We start from the raw sequence: 15511 nt of genomic DNA on the forward strand, positions 1-15511 counted from the left end.
GAAATAGTGGCTCTGGTGCAGCTTTACTCGCGATTGAGAAACACCCCCAGTCTAAGCTGTATAAAGCATCGTTGTTCATTTGTTAAAATTAACAATTTTAGTGTTACTAAATGTTTGAGATTGAAAGGTTTCTGAGGAATAAAAAAGGAAGATAGCCGAAGCCCACTTTATATATGCATCAGGAAGCCGTTGTATGAGTTAAACTTTTTTATCCTACACTGAATGTTTTAGTACAAATGTTAATATTAGTCTACCATTAATAATTGCTACCTTTTGTCTTAGGTTTTACTTTGTGTGTATACATTTTTGCACTCAGTTGATATGACATTTTCCACAATAGGAAATCCGACTTTACTCTCTTTCGTTTGATATCAGAATGTGCCTACGCAGGTTCATTAGAGCAGAGAAGACTTGAGTAGATCCTGAAATAAGCATCCCTTTTTATTAAATCGAGATATTAAGACATGATGACCTTGAATCAAGAACGCATTTTGAATCCTACCTGGCAGACACAAGAGGGGAACCTGAGAGAGGGGGCGGCCTTTCTGAGATGAAGATGGACACATTATTTCTGACCAAGAGAGAGGTTGCATGTTTGCTAACCAAATTGAATTCACCATTATGTCACCGAAGTCTGTTTCAGACAGCAAGTAAGGAGTTTGGTAACTGCAATGCATAAACCAAAATGCAAAGAAAGCACGATGTGGAAAATAAGACTTTGAAAGGGTCGTGATTCACCAAAGCTTGGATGTAGTGCACTCCCCTCCAGCATAGAACAGGATCCAACACAGCACCACCACAGCGACATCTTGAAGCTTCCCCCACTTTTGTTTACCTATTTCTCCTCCTGAGCTGTCATATTATATTATACAACCATCTCATGCAAGCTCCTGGCGATTAACACATTCATGCTACAATTCAAAAGGCATTCTTTTTTGCAACCAAAAGACACACAATGGATCTCTGCATCATGAGGATTTGTGAAAAGATTCAAGAAAACTCTCCAGATTAGAATAAAGATTCTGAAGAAAATGTATTTAGGGACAGCTCTTCAGATAGCAACGCTGGGAGAGGGCTCATACAAAGGGATAAAGGGACGGTAGCAATTATTTCGATCAATATATAACAATAAATGTCCTTCTTGCTGGTCCCAACTATTACCAGCCTTATCATAGATTTTGAAACCCTCCATCATGCTCTTGGAGAGGCCGACCAATTTGCTGTCAAGTCAATAATCTCTTTGGGAGAGATCGAATCTGAAAGATTTCTCCAAGTTGGCTGGCACACACTGCCTAGGCAACAACAAATAAAGTCATTCAGTTGTTATAATTCACTCTTTTCAATACCAAAGAGAGGTTAAATTAGCAGACATGAATTTATTTTTCCAACTGACACTTCTTGTTATTGGAGTCTGACTCAAAACAGGTTTGCTGAATACAAATGAAATCTTTTATTCTGTGGACGGCAGCGGCTCTATGACTTGTGTAGAGAATGAGTAAAGAGGACGGTTCGACAGAGTGGAGCAGTTTCAGCTTTACAAAGCACCGTAAGTGACCTGCCACTCACACCACTTGAGTTCATTCAAGTCCCAAACAACTGGAGTCCCAAAAACTGGAGTCCCAAAAACTGGAGTCCCAAAAACTGGAGTCCTAAAAACTGGAGTCCCAAAAACTGGAGTCCCAAAAACTGGAGTCCCAAACGGTAGATCAAACCTTTGGGATGAACTAACTCGCACGGACACGATTTGTTCCTGAGGGTATTCTATATTAATAGATCAACCTTAAATGACATGTCACTTACAAATACTCCTTCTACAACAAGTAACATGTCTCTGTGCCTGACTGCATATCATAATTCATCATTTCATGAGTAAAACATGTTTTTCCTTTGATTCTTATTTGTCTGTCAGCCGCACGACAGGTAAGACACACAGGGATTATTTCGTTCTGTATGCTGAGTGTTTCGTCTGCACACTGGCCTCAAAGAACTCAAAGAGAAAAGAGGCAGCCTTCATGCTGAGCTCCTTCTCACAACGCTTAAATACTCTCCTTCCTTCTCTCTTTCCCTTCTCTTTGGCAGACATTACATTGCACCGTGTTTCTCTAATCAAACACATACATCGTTGCACACCTCAGATGTAAAAACAAACACAAAAAGGCACCGATCACAGAAGCTTAGACGTCAATATTATAAAAGTCGTAATTTAAAGACAATTACCACACACACTCAGAACAATTCCAAAGCCTTTGTGTTTGTTAAAAGCAGAATTTTCTCCTTTTTTTCACAGTTTCTGTTGATGTTTGCACCGCTCCAAGCGCTCTGAATGTCAGATGGGCAGATTCTCACTTGGCAACGCTAAGAAATGGCAACTCAGCTCTCGCACTGCAAAACCCCGTGGGACTGCAGAGAGAGAGAAAAGAGAAAATGTCTCCTCATTTCTAAGATTTCAGGGGACGGGAAAAAATATATTTAATGAGGCTCTGAGATGTTTCTCTAAGTAGAAAAACAACAACTTCAGAGTCTGCTGCCAGATGCCTTGTGGGATAAGAAGAAAAATAAAGAGGATAATACATACAAGACCCTTGAACTACATTTGAAAACAAAGTGAGACCCTGAAGGCAATTTCTTCAGACAACTGTTGGCTAACATGAAGTCAACCATTGTTACTTAGACAGATTGAGTCACTGCCTTGGTGATATTGCAGCTACACGATGAACTCTGTATGTTACTGTGGCTTTTCTCTTCAAGGTTAAATAGTATCTGCCTCTGCGTGCACCTGATCATGTGGAAGTTGTAGTTTCGGTGTGATTTGGTGGCTCATGGGGGACTGGAATGACACAGCCATCATTACCAGCGTCCTCCCTCTGTAGAGAAGCTTGGAGACGACACAGAGAGCATTTCAAAAGCCTCTGTGCGATCCCTCAGCCCTTTTGACAAGGACACATCCTCCCAGCAGCTTTTGGCAGACACTTCCCCACAAAGAGAGGCACTGCTTTGAGTTAAAAATAATAAAAAGGAAATAAAAGATATTCAACACAATATGGATAACACTGAATACACTTTTTGAGATTTGCTGTAAAGCAGTGAGGACATGAAGGCTGGGCATGTTGCAGCAGAATAGATGTCAAGAACTGGGAGCAGCCACAGTGATGATGAGGTTAGGTGACAGGGGTGCCAGCAGTGCAGCGAGAGAGAGATGTGATCAGCGGCCAGGCATTATCGCCCCGGAGACACAGGAGTTAAACCGGTTCCTGGGCTTTGACAGCACCAAAAACCAACACCCTTAGACATCCTGAGCCCTGGATGTGTTTCAAACATGCCTTTATAAACATGTATTCACATCCAAGAGTGATCCCTGAAGACCCTGACTCCATCTTTGTCAAATATGTGCATGCATGTGCATACGTAATCCATGTGCCCACTGTGAGCCGAGAGAAGGGCTGAACAGGCAGACGTCTAACATGCAGGGAGTTTAAAAATAAAACTGAGGAGAGAATAATAGAGATTGTCTCAGAGCACAAAGAGCCTGAAAACAGCGGGTCTCCTACAAGAAAAGAGTTTCAGAAGATTCTCACCACGTAGATAACACTGAACAACAACCTAGAATCTGTAAAGGAGAGGACTAAATATAACACCGTCCTGCCGGATGAAGCCACTCCCACTCCTCCTCCTCCTCCTCCTCCTCCTCCTTCCTCATGGTCCAATTCAGACAGACCAGATGAGAGTTACACCAGATGTGTCATATAGGAAGCTGCTTTGCTACAAATTGGATGATTAACAGAGCCGTGCAGCCAGCATTGAGGCACTTGGCCGGGGGAACGCAGCTCCGAGGAGAGTGATTGGCTTTGAGGGCCGAGGGACAGATGGGACGGGGACACGGAGCTGGACCGGTGTGCCTCCTTGGTTCTGCATGAAAATATCCCTCCTCTGTGTGATTAAACACTCACATGGAAATACGAGGTGGCTCTGTTTATAGCAGGGATGCAGCGGCTTGTTCTTCATGGCAAGTTATCTCCGCCTGTAGCTCCTCCCCCTTAACATTAATTATGCAGCTCAATGCAGCACTCCGAATCCCCACTGCAGCTCACCCACACTACAATACTCTGCCGTTTGTCTCCCACTCTCTCTGTCTCAGTCTTCTACAAACCAGTGTTTCTTTATATTTCCCTTCATGACTACATTCTCAGCCATCCACAGTCGGAAAACGGCATCTTCCTCCATGCTTAACCTTGAAAAGTTGAAAGGAATAAAGACATGACTGTAGCAGAAAGATATGTTTTATTTTCTCAATACATTTTGCAAGGTGAGATAAGAAGAATCATTACCTGTGAAGTCAAGGCGACACATATATTTCTAAAGCTTTCATGAAATGTCCTACACATAATTTGTTACATGTGTTTCCCAGCACCGTTATAAACACAATCATTCAGCACATCTGACACATTTGATGTGAACGAATACATTTTGAATAATTACACGTTGGATTACTATCTTTGGTTGCAGCGTGACTCACAAACAGCATTTATTCTTTTTTTGCTTTATCAATTTCAAAGCCTGGAGCTGATTTCTGTGCAAATCAGAAGCAAACATGGTGTGATGTGCCGAGGCAAACACACTTAACAGCTCAAACACCTGTCTGGCAAGGTGTAATTGACTCAGCTACTCCCGAACACAGCGAGAGACACAATCAGGCCCTGTCACAGGAAGCAGAGAGTCCACACTACGCAACGTGAATCAGCTACATCAACAGAGAGGAGGGAGAACGTATAAAGAGGGACGCTCTCACGCTTCAGCCGTCCACCCCCCAGGCAGGCAGTGGGATGGAAACGTAGCAACTGTTTATGGAAGCAGAAACAAGCTTCTCCTTGGTTTCCTAGAGCTTTCACGTGATTAAGATTCATTTCACATCTGCACACATGTGTTTGTGTGATGGCGTGTCAGCTAGGCCAGCCAAAAGGCTGTATAATTAATCCAACTTCAGTGTCAGGCTAGCCTGTGTGACTCATTCATGCACGTCCTGACTTCAAACTGAATAAATAGCGTTTTTTCCTTAAAGCAATAGGCAACATCACATAAAGGTCTTAGCAGCTATTCATGGCATCATTATTTGTAATTCGCCACACAGAGCCTCGTCAACGAAATGTCAAAGCACAGGCATACACACAGAAGCTATTTAAAGGCACATGTTGTTTGTCTCTCCATTGTTTCCATTTCAATAAGCTCAATAAAGTCTGTGTCTTTGTTTGCAAAGATGCTACCACTGGTACCACAAGCAAACAGCGAGGCAGATGTTCCTAATGAGGAAGACACGACCAGGGAAGGAAGGATCATTCGGCTAGTATCGGGTATAGTTAATGTGTTATAGGCTTACATAATCCAGGGGGAGCGTGAATCAACGACTCCCTCTCTCTACATGAACGTGCACTGGCAGGCGCGGGTCGGCTGTTTTGTCATGAACACCGTGTCTATTATCACGCCTTCAAAAATCTGTGCATCTTAAAAATACCACAATGTACAGCGTCAGGTCAAAAGCTCTTTGCGAGGTTGCCTTCTGCGCCGTGCAGGGGTCTTCTCAGTGCATGGAACCGGATGGTGAGCAGAGAACGCAGCGGGGGCTGGGCACTGCAATGTACTGCAGTGCTCGTAGCTCTGCTATGCACACCCACTCTCCTCCATTCGAGCTCTGCCTCTGACAACCTCTCAATCCCTCGCTCTATCTCTCGCCTATACTCGTATCGTTTGTCTTACATTCCTCACTTCCCTTTCCTCTCGTTGCTTTCAGTCCTTTTCAAACCCATTTTCTACACACTCTAAGATGTCTGTTATCCATGTGTACAACATCAGCTCTTATAGTGTTCATTTCACATGCACTTGACAAGCAAACATTTATATAAATATGTGTATAACAAAAACGTCCTGTAACCTTTCCCTTGAGAGAATAGTAAAGGGGCCTTCTTCTCCTGGTCATGGAGAGGGCACACACACACACACACACACACACACACACACACACACACACACACACACACACACACACACACACACACACACACACACACACACACACACACACACACACACACACACACACACACACACACACACACACACACACACACACACACACACACACACACACACACACACACACACACACACACACACACACACACACACATTGACTTTACAACACTCCACTGTGTTTCTCACGTGTCCTTCTCCTATCACCAACAAGGTCGAATCACCTTAACCATCTGCACACTTCATCTGTTTAACATTAGCAGCACAACATAGTTTCTGCTTGTTTGGTGAGTTTTTTTACAGTACCTATTCTCCTGCCCTAATATGGAGAGTTTGGGCATTGTTGCTAACTGTAGTAGGTCACAGAGACAGCCGCTGTTGCTCCGCTATGTTACCCACACCATCATTTACAGGGGCAAACCAAACACCCATGTCGCACAGCCTGGGACTGAGGGTGTCAAACATGCAGGATGAGCTCTGACGAGCCCAGCAGCTGCTCCATTCCCCCAAAAAGAAACCCACCGATCTCAGAAAAGAGTTACAGTACATCATTCATGTGCAAACATAGGAGTAGACAAAATGTCAACTTTCAAATGAAACTTGCAAGCGCTCTTTATCCAGCTTTTGCCGAGGTAAATTCTCACACATGGCCCACACTGTTTATGTTGCGATGCTGAACAGCCTGGTTGGAGAAGCTGCGATCACACTGAATTACACATACGTTGATGTGAATCCCAGAATACAGGTCTGTGATTTTGAACTACCCATAAATCGGTGGTTAAATCCGATCCATCTCTGACACTTGCTTCTATCTTAGAGGGGGGATACTGGCTAATTCTTAGGAACAGTGAGGGGTCTCATTTCCGTTTTCCATTAAGGCGCACATGGTTCTAATCATTGCTTTCTGAATGAGTTTCTCACTGTGCTGGTGGTCTCCTGCAGAGACACTTCGCTGATCGCTCTCAACCATGATATGAAGCAAAGCCTTTTTGTGACAGCAGGAGTCAGAGCTATAGGGGCAGCTGCCATTACAGGTTTTACATTTCATTTTGAATTACATAACATTACGCCACTCTTGTTGAGCACCATCCTCAAATGTTTTAAATGTGATTTCAGGGAAACATTATGACTAACTGTCCACTCACAGACACCGTGTGTATACAGTCTGCCTTTTATTGAAGTAATATGCATTAGATTTAGAGCTAGCCCCGATATAGATCCATATAATAAGCAAGTGTCAAACCTGAAAGATTTTTGCTGCCGCAGCATGTGTCCATCTGAGCTTTGCCGTGGTAAAGGAAGGTGGAACAATACCACAGCACCGGCAGTCACAACTTGAGCGTATAGTGATAACACAAGTGGACAAGGGCAGGAAGGACAAGGGGTTTCTGAAAGGAAACAGCTAAGAACTGAGTTTTCAACACCTCTGTGACTGTGTTCGAGAAAAGGAGAGGGGCATGAATAATGAAAAGTGTTTTCAACTGGAAAAGGAAAAGAGCAGATGTGCACAGCAGACTGTCACATCAAATTGGGAATTAGAAATATGTGCAGCCAGAAGATTTATTAGGTCATCTGAAACAGCATAATGAGAAGAATTAGCTTTGCCTTGATACAACCCTCATTCCTAAACACTGGTCTGCTTTCAAGTATTTGAGGGAGCTGGGATCTGTCCATGGTGCTGAAATGACTCCCATTTCCTCCCCAGCCCTCTCCTTATCCCCGCCTATAACTCTGTGTTGAATAATTTAGACATCATTTAACAGCTAACAAGGATCAGTGAGTTCGGTCAGGTTAATGGTCGTCTTATAGCTACAATCTGCGGGTGAAAGGTATAAGCCCCCCGGCCATGTAATATGAAAGCAGCGGTACAAACTGTACACTTTATCCGGTTTGACGACGCTTTCCAGCGTGCCCACACAAAATACACTGTGTCCAGTCCGTCCATTATTTCCTCCCATTCTGCAGCAGGCCAGTGCTCACACACATTTCCTACAGAAGAAACACACACTGCCCACTGCTGGACAGTAGCATTATCTTCATTCACAAATGATGAAGGTCAGACGTCCAAAAAAAAAAGAAAAGAAGATGGTGGGATGTAATAAATAAACTGCGAATGTGCTTGAATAAGGTGATAATTAATACTGGGGGGAAAAAGCAGAAATGTGTGATAGTATGAATCATCTGTCTTTCACTGAGCAATTGAGCTCATTTTACAATAATCATAAACCATATTTCAAAGTGTATAAGTACGCATTTGACAACTACTACTTTTATTTTACCCCGCTTTTTTTGTACACTGTACATTCATCCAACCAGAGAGTCTACTTTTGCTGCATCTCAGACTAAAAAAGGTCCCAGAGCAGTGGACAAACAAAACCAGAACTCAAACACTATCAGGGCCAAATCTATCTGTTATCTAAGCAGCGCCAATATTTCCCAGAATACACAGGGAGGGCATATACTATAAATCTAAAATGGGCTGAAGCACTTAAAGCTTATCAACGCATTCACAGTATAAGGGAGAACACTTTCCTCTTATCCCATCCAGGGAACAAAAAAATAAGTTCAAACTGTGACAGTGATTCTTTTTGAAATATGTATCTGATTGTAGTCGTGCGTCTTACACTGGCTGGATGCTGAGGCAGCTCCGCTCAGGGATGTAATGGGATACTGCAGCACTAGAGAACCGTGTGCACAGAAACTTGCCTAGAAGCATCAGGGAGTCCCGCACTAACCTCCCCCCTCCCTCTCTCTCTACTCCCCCTCTGCTTTTCTGTTAAGTATTTTAATGACAAAAAACGATAATTAAAGTATGATGTTTAAATGTAAATGTGATGCCTAGTGAAAGAGGGCATATGAGCTAAACAGTGATGAAAGGGATACCCCCAAAGAAAAACTTCAAAAGTGTTAAAAAAAACAGCATGCCTGTAGTAGGAGGAGAACGGAGCTGCTTACCGTTTTTTGGCCGGTCGCTCTCCTCTGGACACCGAAGCTCTTCCCCTTCTCCACAGGCTCCGAGACACTTTGAGATAGAGAGAAAAATGATCAACCTTCTCTTACTTTCTCTTATTTCCAGTTTTAGAATGAACAAGTCAGGAGTCTAACACAGCCATTTGGACACACCTTTACCCTGTCCTCCTGTAAACTCTGCCACATATACACACACAGGCACCCATTCAAATGCACCCCAAGACTGGAGTACACAAATTGATAAAGATCTGCTCAGGGGAGGGATAAAAACTACACACACTCACACACTGCAGTTTTTTTTTCTCCCTTCCTCTTGCCCACTCGCTCTGCTGCTTTTTTCCTGCTGTCTTTGCCTGCACTGCCTCCTGATTGGCTAAGCTGCTCTTCAATAACATAAGCTCTCTTCTTTAATTGGAAGTGGGCCAGTTGTGTGGTGCATCAGAAACCCTCCCGCCTTGCTCATCTCTCCTTTTTTTTTTTTTTTGCCTAAGTGCCTGTGGAGAAGAATGCTGAGCTGTGCAATTTCATACGCATCGAGCGAAGAGGAAAAAAAAGGGAATGGAGGACAGAGGAGGGTGGGGGGAGTGTGTGGGAGAGAAAAGTGAGAGTGGGGGAGAGCATCGGCGTCGAAATCACTGGACCGCAGTGGGACAAGCAGAAGCTGCACGGGAACAAAGAGAGGGGAAGGGGCTATTTGGTGGAAACAGGTTAGATTTGGATGCACAGTCGCACCAGCCGCAGCGTGTTGAGGGGATGCAGCGGGTCAGATGAAAGGAGATTTCCCTGCATGCACTGCAGCGTGGCAACGTGGCTCTGCTGCAGTGTGGAGTCTAATTGCCAGGCAAGAAGGGGGATGGGAAGGGAGGAGGAGAGGGAGGAGGAGAGGGGGTTGGTTGCAGTGATGCCGAAGTACAGTCTTCCAGCCAACCGTGGATATATGGGGGGGGGGGGGGAGCCGCAGTGTACAGCGGTTAATGCCTTTTCCTCATGAATTATTGAAGGTGCTTCAAAGGAGAGAGGGAGGGTCACAGACGGCAAACTACTGACACTGTTCAGACAGTCTCACTGCCACCGAGGTCCACTATAATTACTCACACACCTGAAGTACACGTCGTCAGATTATTAAATGGAGCCCCCTTCAGTTAGATTATTTCAACTAATGTGATAGACTGCTTTAAATGGAGATTGTGCCGTATCAGCCCTCTGCTTTCCACTTCAGTTCGTGTTAAAAGGCTTTTGTCATCCCGGGGAAAATGTATGTGTGTGATTGACTTTGTGGTGTCAGGTTTCCTGCCACTCTTTTTCTTTTGACTCACATCTGGTGCCTCCCATGTGTCCCAGCTGCTTTGAAGAACAATACCAAAGCAGATCAATACTTGGTCCATCTGCAGAGGCAACAATGAGCACTCTAGAAGTTATACGACGCCCACGGAGAAATACAAATACACTGTTTGCTCAATCAACAACCTAATTGCCCTGGTGGATGAATGTGCAAATATAGAGATGCCTGATATGTTAAGCTCAATATCCTGTTGTGAAATGCCATGTGAGCAGAAGGGACAGGTGAACAAATGCCAGTATTATCTGCATATAGTGAGCAATCTAGATGTGTGTGTGGAAAGCAGCTGTTACCTTGTCAAATAGCTTAAACTGGGTATAAGTGGCTGTAGATACAGATAATAGTTGATCAGTATCTTTTTTGCAAAATAAATTAGAGTTGACTTTTGAAGTGCAAAAAAACATTTATTTTCAAGTTTTCTATACAATTGTCCACTGAAAAATGGCAACATGTGGAACAAGAACATAAAACTGCATTTTGATGTCAATAAACTAACTTTTCAATCAATCATCTGAGCATGTTGTCCTTCATCACTTTGCTCTCTGGTCTCTCGGGGAGGCTGTAGACTGTGATGGAGATGTTTGTGGGTTTGAAGATCTGCTCCAGTATCTCTGCCACTTTTTTCCACTGCAGTTTATCCAGGCCACAACCAATACTGTAAACAATGGAGAGACAACACAAAGCATCACATTCAAAATAAAGTATTTATCTAGCAAAATGTGGCTTTTGAACCCTGGATGACTAGGTATTTCTAAATGACTGAAATATTATACAAACCGAGGCATTGATATTCTGGTTACACTGTTACTTTCACAGTGTGACCTCATGTTCTCCAGGCTTTGTGCCAGGCTGTCATAGGTGGGCTTTTGGCTGGCCTTTTTCTTTGTAATCTTTATTAGCATAACAGAAAAGTATCAGTAATAATATGAAGTACAACATATGTGTTAAAATTTGAGATTTCATAGGTAAAAATTCTAATTAACTGCTACATCTTTACCAGATAGTAGACGAAACGACTCTCTCTTTTTAGAACAGCGCACTCTCCTGTCAGCTTTTCTGTTTGGAGATAAAAAGATAATATTCCCATCAGAATAAGACACTATACAAACGCATATTTGCCTGAGTTTGTATAATGAAACTCATAATACAAACTCAAGGCATGTTTGTTTGAAGCCCGAAACTGAAAGCATTATTGAAGAAGCCATTACGAATTCATGCTGTGCAAAATAAATGTCACAGATGTTGATTTAAAATGTTAGTGGTGATCCTTCAGTTACCAAAGAAGACAAACATGGGGGAATGCATTTTGGATAAATGTGTACAAAATGATGCATCAAGAATATTGTCATGTGATGGGATGATGATCCAACTTCAGTATCAACTGATACAGAATAGATGTGGGATACTGTGTAGAATAGCATCCAGTATTTTGAGAGCTGCTTCTCTGTGCAGAACAACATGATGCCAAAATGGCAAAAAAAATCGATGCCCCCAAAAATAGGACACTTCACTCCTGATTAATTTTTAATAAAAGGGCTGACTCACTCTGCTCCTTTAGCTCCTCTACCCCTTTGAATTTCTTCTTGAACATCACTGCTATGCCTGCCCCCATGCGGCAGTCCTCACTGATGCAGTGGGCCAGAGCCTCGTCCCTGGGGCAGGAGAACAGGTCCCCGGTCACATAGCTCACTGACCAGCGGTCTTCTGCGGGCTGGACGGCAGGGGGCAGCATTGCACCGTGTGGTGAAAGCACAATGATAGCACAACAAATAAACACTGGTGCATAGGAAGGGAAACTATGATAGAAACATCCCATGTAAAACCAAGATAATTATATATTTTGTTCGTGTAGGTATTAGCTTTACCTTAGCGCTGTCAGTGTTGATTGGTCTTTCAAGTGCAGATGACATAATTTGAACACTTGAGCGGTGAGTTATTCGGTGTGTCTTTCTTGAACACTCAAAAAAACTGCTAAGAGACTTGTTAGCTAGCTTATAGTGCGTCATTAATATAACTTACAAAAAGTTGACTGTAGGTGGTCGCTTTAATGCTGAATAAAGGTACTTTCGGTATGCTTCTGGATAGCTCATTTACTAGTCACTTTACATGGTTGAAGCTGGAGCAGCCACGGAATATGCCTATCCTCTCGCGAGAAAACACGATACTTTGTGGTATAAATTAAACAAAACAGCAGCTGGGTCACATGATCTGTCCCATGTCAGCTGACTGGATCCGAGCAATAGGAATAGGTACAAATGTTAACTCAAAATAAATAACTAATCAAAGATAAAATTATAATAATACAAAAAAATACAAATAAAAAAATAAATACATAGACAATAAATAATAAAATAATAATTAATATTGATACAATATTAATAATAATAAAATAATACAAAAACTTACAATAATAAAAGAAAGAAAAAATTGTAATAAATACATAAAAAATTATAACAACACAAAATTAAAAACATATATAAATACATTAAATATAGTTATAATGAAAAAATAATGTGTGTTATAATAATGTGTGTTCTGTTTTATTCTCAACTCTTATGTATTTATTTATACATTCATTTATTTTTTTCCATATTTACTTATGCATTTATTTTATTTATTTATTCCTGTATTTATTTCCACATTTATTTATTTATACATTTATTTATTCGTCTATTTATTTATCTATTGATTTATTTATTCATGTTTTTATTCATACATTTATTTATGCATTTATACTTACGCCATGTTCCGTCCTCCATAACCAACACCATCCTGAGAATTGGTCTAAACATCCTAAATCAGTAAAAACACCATGTGGCGGCTTCATTCATGTTTATTGAACCCTGTTATGCTACTTTCATGGCACAAGAAAATACAATCATAAATATCTGTAGCATCTATTAATTACAGACAAATAAAGAGCTGTGTAGACCATAGGTAAATATGGTCAAATCTAATATTATCAAAGTGTTGAACCTAAACCAATACAAATAAAGTGTTTGCTCCTTAACAAGCGTTATTTTGTAAACAATGTCAGGCTAACTTTTGTTATATCTTTTACAGAGAAACTGCAATATAACACAACACTGCATGTCCATCTGCAACATCATCTGAGTTGACAAAATGGTGGTATGGAGACGACGACCATTGCACAGCCATGACACAAAACTTCCTTTTATCTGGGCACACATTACCATTATCATCCCACAGAGCCATTACAGCAGCCTGACACAGACCCTTTGAATAATTCATGAAGCATTTTAAGCTGTCAGAAATCTGTGACAAACACTCACCATCTCCATTTTCATCGACCCGCTCAAATATCCGGTCAACCATTTGGTCTGGGGTCAGCAGATTGCATTTTTCAGCCAGCTTTCCATGGCAGGCCTTTTTCAGTTGATAAATAGACTTTGAGGGACAGGAAATAAGTTACAAAAGCTTTTGCTCTCACTATATGTTATAGCATATCATTCATTCATCGTATAAAGAAATATGCACGGATAAAACAACGCATAGCTTTCAGTATGGGATTTATCTGCCGATCATTTCCTCAATAAATTGTTACTAAAATATTGAAGAACACACATCTGCAGCCTCCTTGTTATCTTTTACACCAAAAAATCCCTTAAACTTGTGCACGAAGAGTCCCACTTTGGCACCTCATAACACATTTATGTTGTACTATTCTTGCAGCTGTGCCCATGGATGTATAATAAGAACGGCTGTACCACATCGATTTCCTTGTCTGGGTCACTGTCCTCGCTTAGGCGCCGACCCATTGAGGAAATCTTCTCTTCAAAGACTGAAATAATTTCTTACATTACATGAAACCGTTTGACCTTGGTGACTTTTAAAGCTTGCCTCTACATTACGACATCCACGGAGCCCTCAGCTATCTATCGCACCAATTGTTGCAACAAACTTAGTGCAAATGTTTTCAAATGTTTCAAAATTACCGAAATAGTCCACACTAGTGGAATTGTAATTGTAGTCAGGAGGACTGTTATGGATCACATTATAAAGGATTAGAAATGGCTAAAATCATTTAGTTCACAGACATCATGAGTGGATTTCTTTGTGGCCCTACTTCCTACTTAAGCTATAAAATACATCTGTTAGCTTTGTATAAACACACAAACATTATGAATATATGTTTGCACAGTATGTCTAAAGACTTGGTGGTGTTTGAAGTTAAAGGCGCTAAAGTAAACTCGGGTTTCACACAGGCCAAGAGTCTTGTTATCCCTGACAGCTTTGACCTTCATAAGCCATGTTATTTTCTGCTACCCTGATTACTGTTTACCCGACTGCTGCAGTCTCACTGAAGCCTATAATAAATGTAGCTAAATTCAGTGATGAGGGGTATTACAACTAGGCACCAAGAGGGTAATTATGTGTTTTAGGAAGATGGGTGGAAACATCTAGAAAGCATTTCAGTGTTGGTCAGCAAATGAGTCAATGGAAATTTGGAAATACCTGCATTGACATTACAATAAGAGTGTCATTGTTAGTGGTAGCCATTGTTGACAGGCGAGAGCTTGGACTGGTCTAATACCTTCCTCTGCTGACGACAGGATAGTGATAATCATAGCTTATAAGGCTATATGAGGTGTCACTAGATATATTCTTCAAGTGATTATTATTATTCTCACGTACAATTATTATATATATATATATATATATATCAAAGCAGGTTTAATTTGAGCTTGTTAACCAACCTATTGTTGCGTATTAGCATCAACACATTTATCAGATAAGCAACCAACATCAATTGCAAGCATTTGATCATAAAGCAAAGCATTGGAAAGGTTTGTACCAGATGGCGCTACATTAAAAATCAGGAGACCATTATAATTCAACCTCAGGGATTCATGAATGTGTGTACATTAGGCATGTTATAAAAAACCTCATTATGCATGTTGCTCATTATGGTATGGTGTGCATTGCAATCAGAACTTTAACATATGTTGCCAGCATTCCAGTCAAAGTCCAGCTAAAGACAGATTAGTTTCACAGGTGAGCAGTCGGGAACATAGTGTTGGACAAGAGGATTTTTTGGGGGTGTTGAGTCGCCCATGTAGCTAAAGAGGTTGAAGACTTCAAGGGGGACACCTCAAGCGTGGCTAAAGGTCAATCTAAATAATTCAGTGGCCCTCATTGGTCTGCAGTTATGAAACAAAA

General features: G+C 41.5%; 2 protein-coding genes and 1 pseudogene across 6 annotated transcripts in view; all 3 read right to left on the reverse strand.

Annotated features, from left to right (window-relative positions):
* LOC117479482 (synaptotagmin-2-like) overlaps positions 1-10338 on the reverse strand; it is a 61627-nt gene extending 51289 nt beyond the window's left edge. For 2 of the 5 annotated variants that reach the window (XM_034126450.1, XM_034126445.1), the window contains exons 1-2: positions 9145-9262; positions 8977-9043 (exon numbers count right to left, since the gene is read on the reverse strand). The gene's annotated coding sequence lies outside the window, so the exon portion shown is untranslated. The other 3 variants (XM_034126448.1, XM_034126446.1, XM_034126447.1) reach the window with 3 other exon arrangements.
* LOC117479430 lies at positions 4132-14109 on the reverse strand (annotated as a pseudogene).
* Positions 10714-12481, reverse strand: oard1 (O-acyl-ADP-ribose deacylase 1). The gene is made up of 5 exons (XM_034126451.1): positions 12196-12481; positions 11876-12041; positions 11328-11386; positions 11108-11220; positions 10714-10985 (listed from the first exon to the last, which is right to left on the reverse strand). Exons 1-5 carry the CDS (start codon positions 12334-12336, stop codon positions 10838-10840), a joined length of 627 nt encoding a protein of 208 aa, XP_033982342.1. The 5' UTR covers positions 12337-12481; the 3' UTR covers positions 10714-10837.
* Positions 14110-15511: the final 1402 nt, after the last annotated feature.

This window comes from Trematomus bernacchii, unplaced genomic scaffold (assembly GCF_902827165.1).
Source record: "Trematomus bernacchii unplaced genomic scaffold, fTreBer1.1, whole genome shotgun sequence".
NCBI classification, from domain to species: Eukaryota; Metazoa; Chordata; class Actinopteri; order Perciformes; family Nototheniidae; genus Trematomus; species Trematomus bernacchii.

Excerpts from the sequence above, each read along its gene's own strand:
- oard1 (XM_034126451.1), bottom strand. The coding sequence starts at position 12,336 with ATGACGCACTATAAGCTAGCTAACAAGTCTCTTAGCAGTTTTTTTGAG. Across the intron at positions 12,042-12,195 it reads TCAACACTGACAGCGCTAAG|CCCGCAGAAGACCGCTGGTC; the intron begins GTAAAGCTAATA and ends CCTGCCGTCCAG. Across the intron at positions 11,221-11,327 it reads GTCGTTTCGTCTACTATCTG|ATTACAAAGAAAAAGGCCAG; the intron begins GTAAAGATGTAG and ends ATGCTAATAAAG.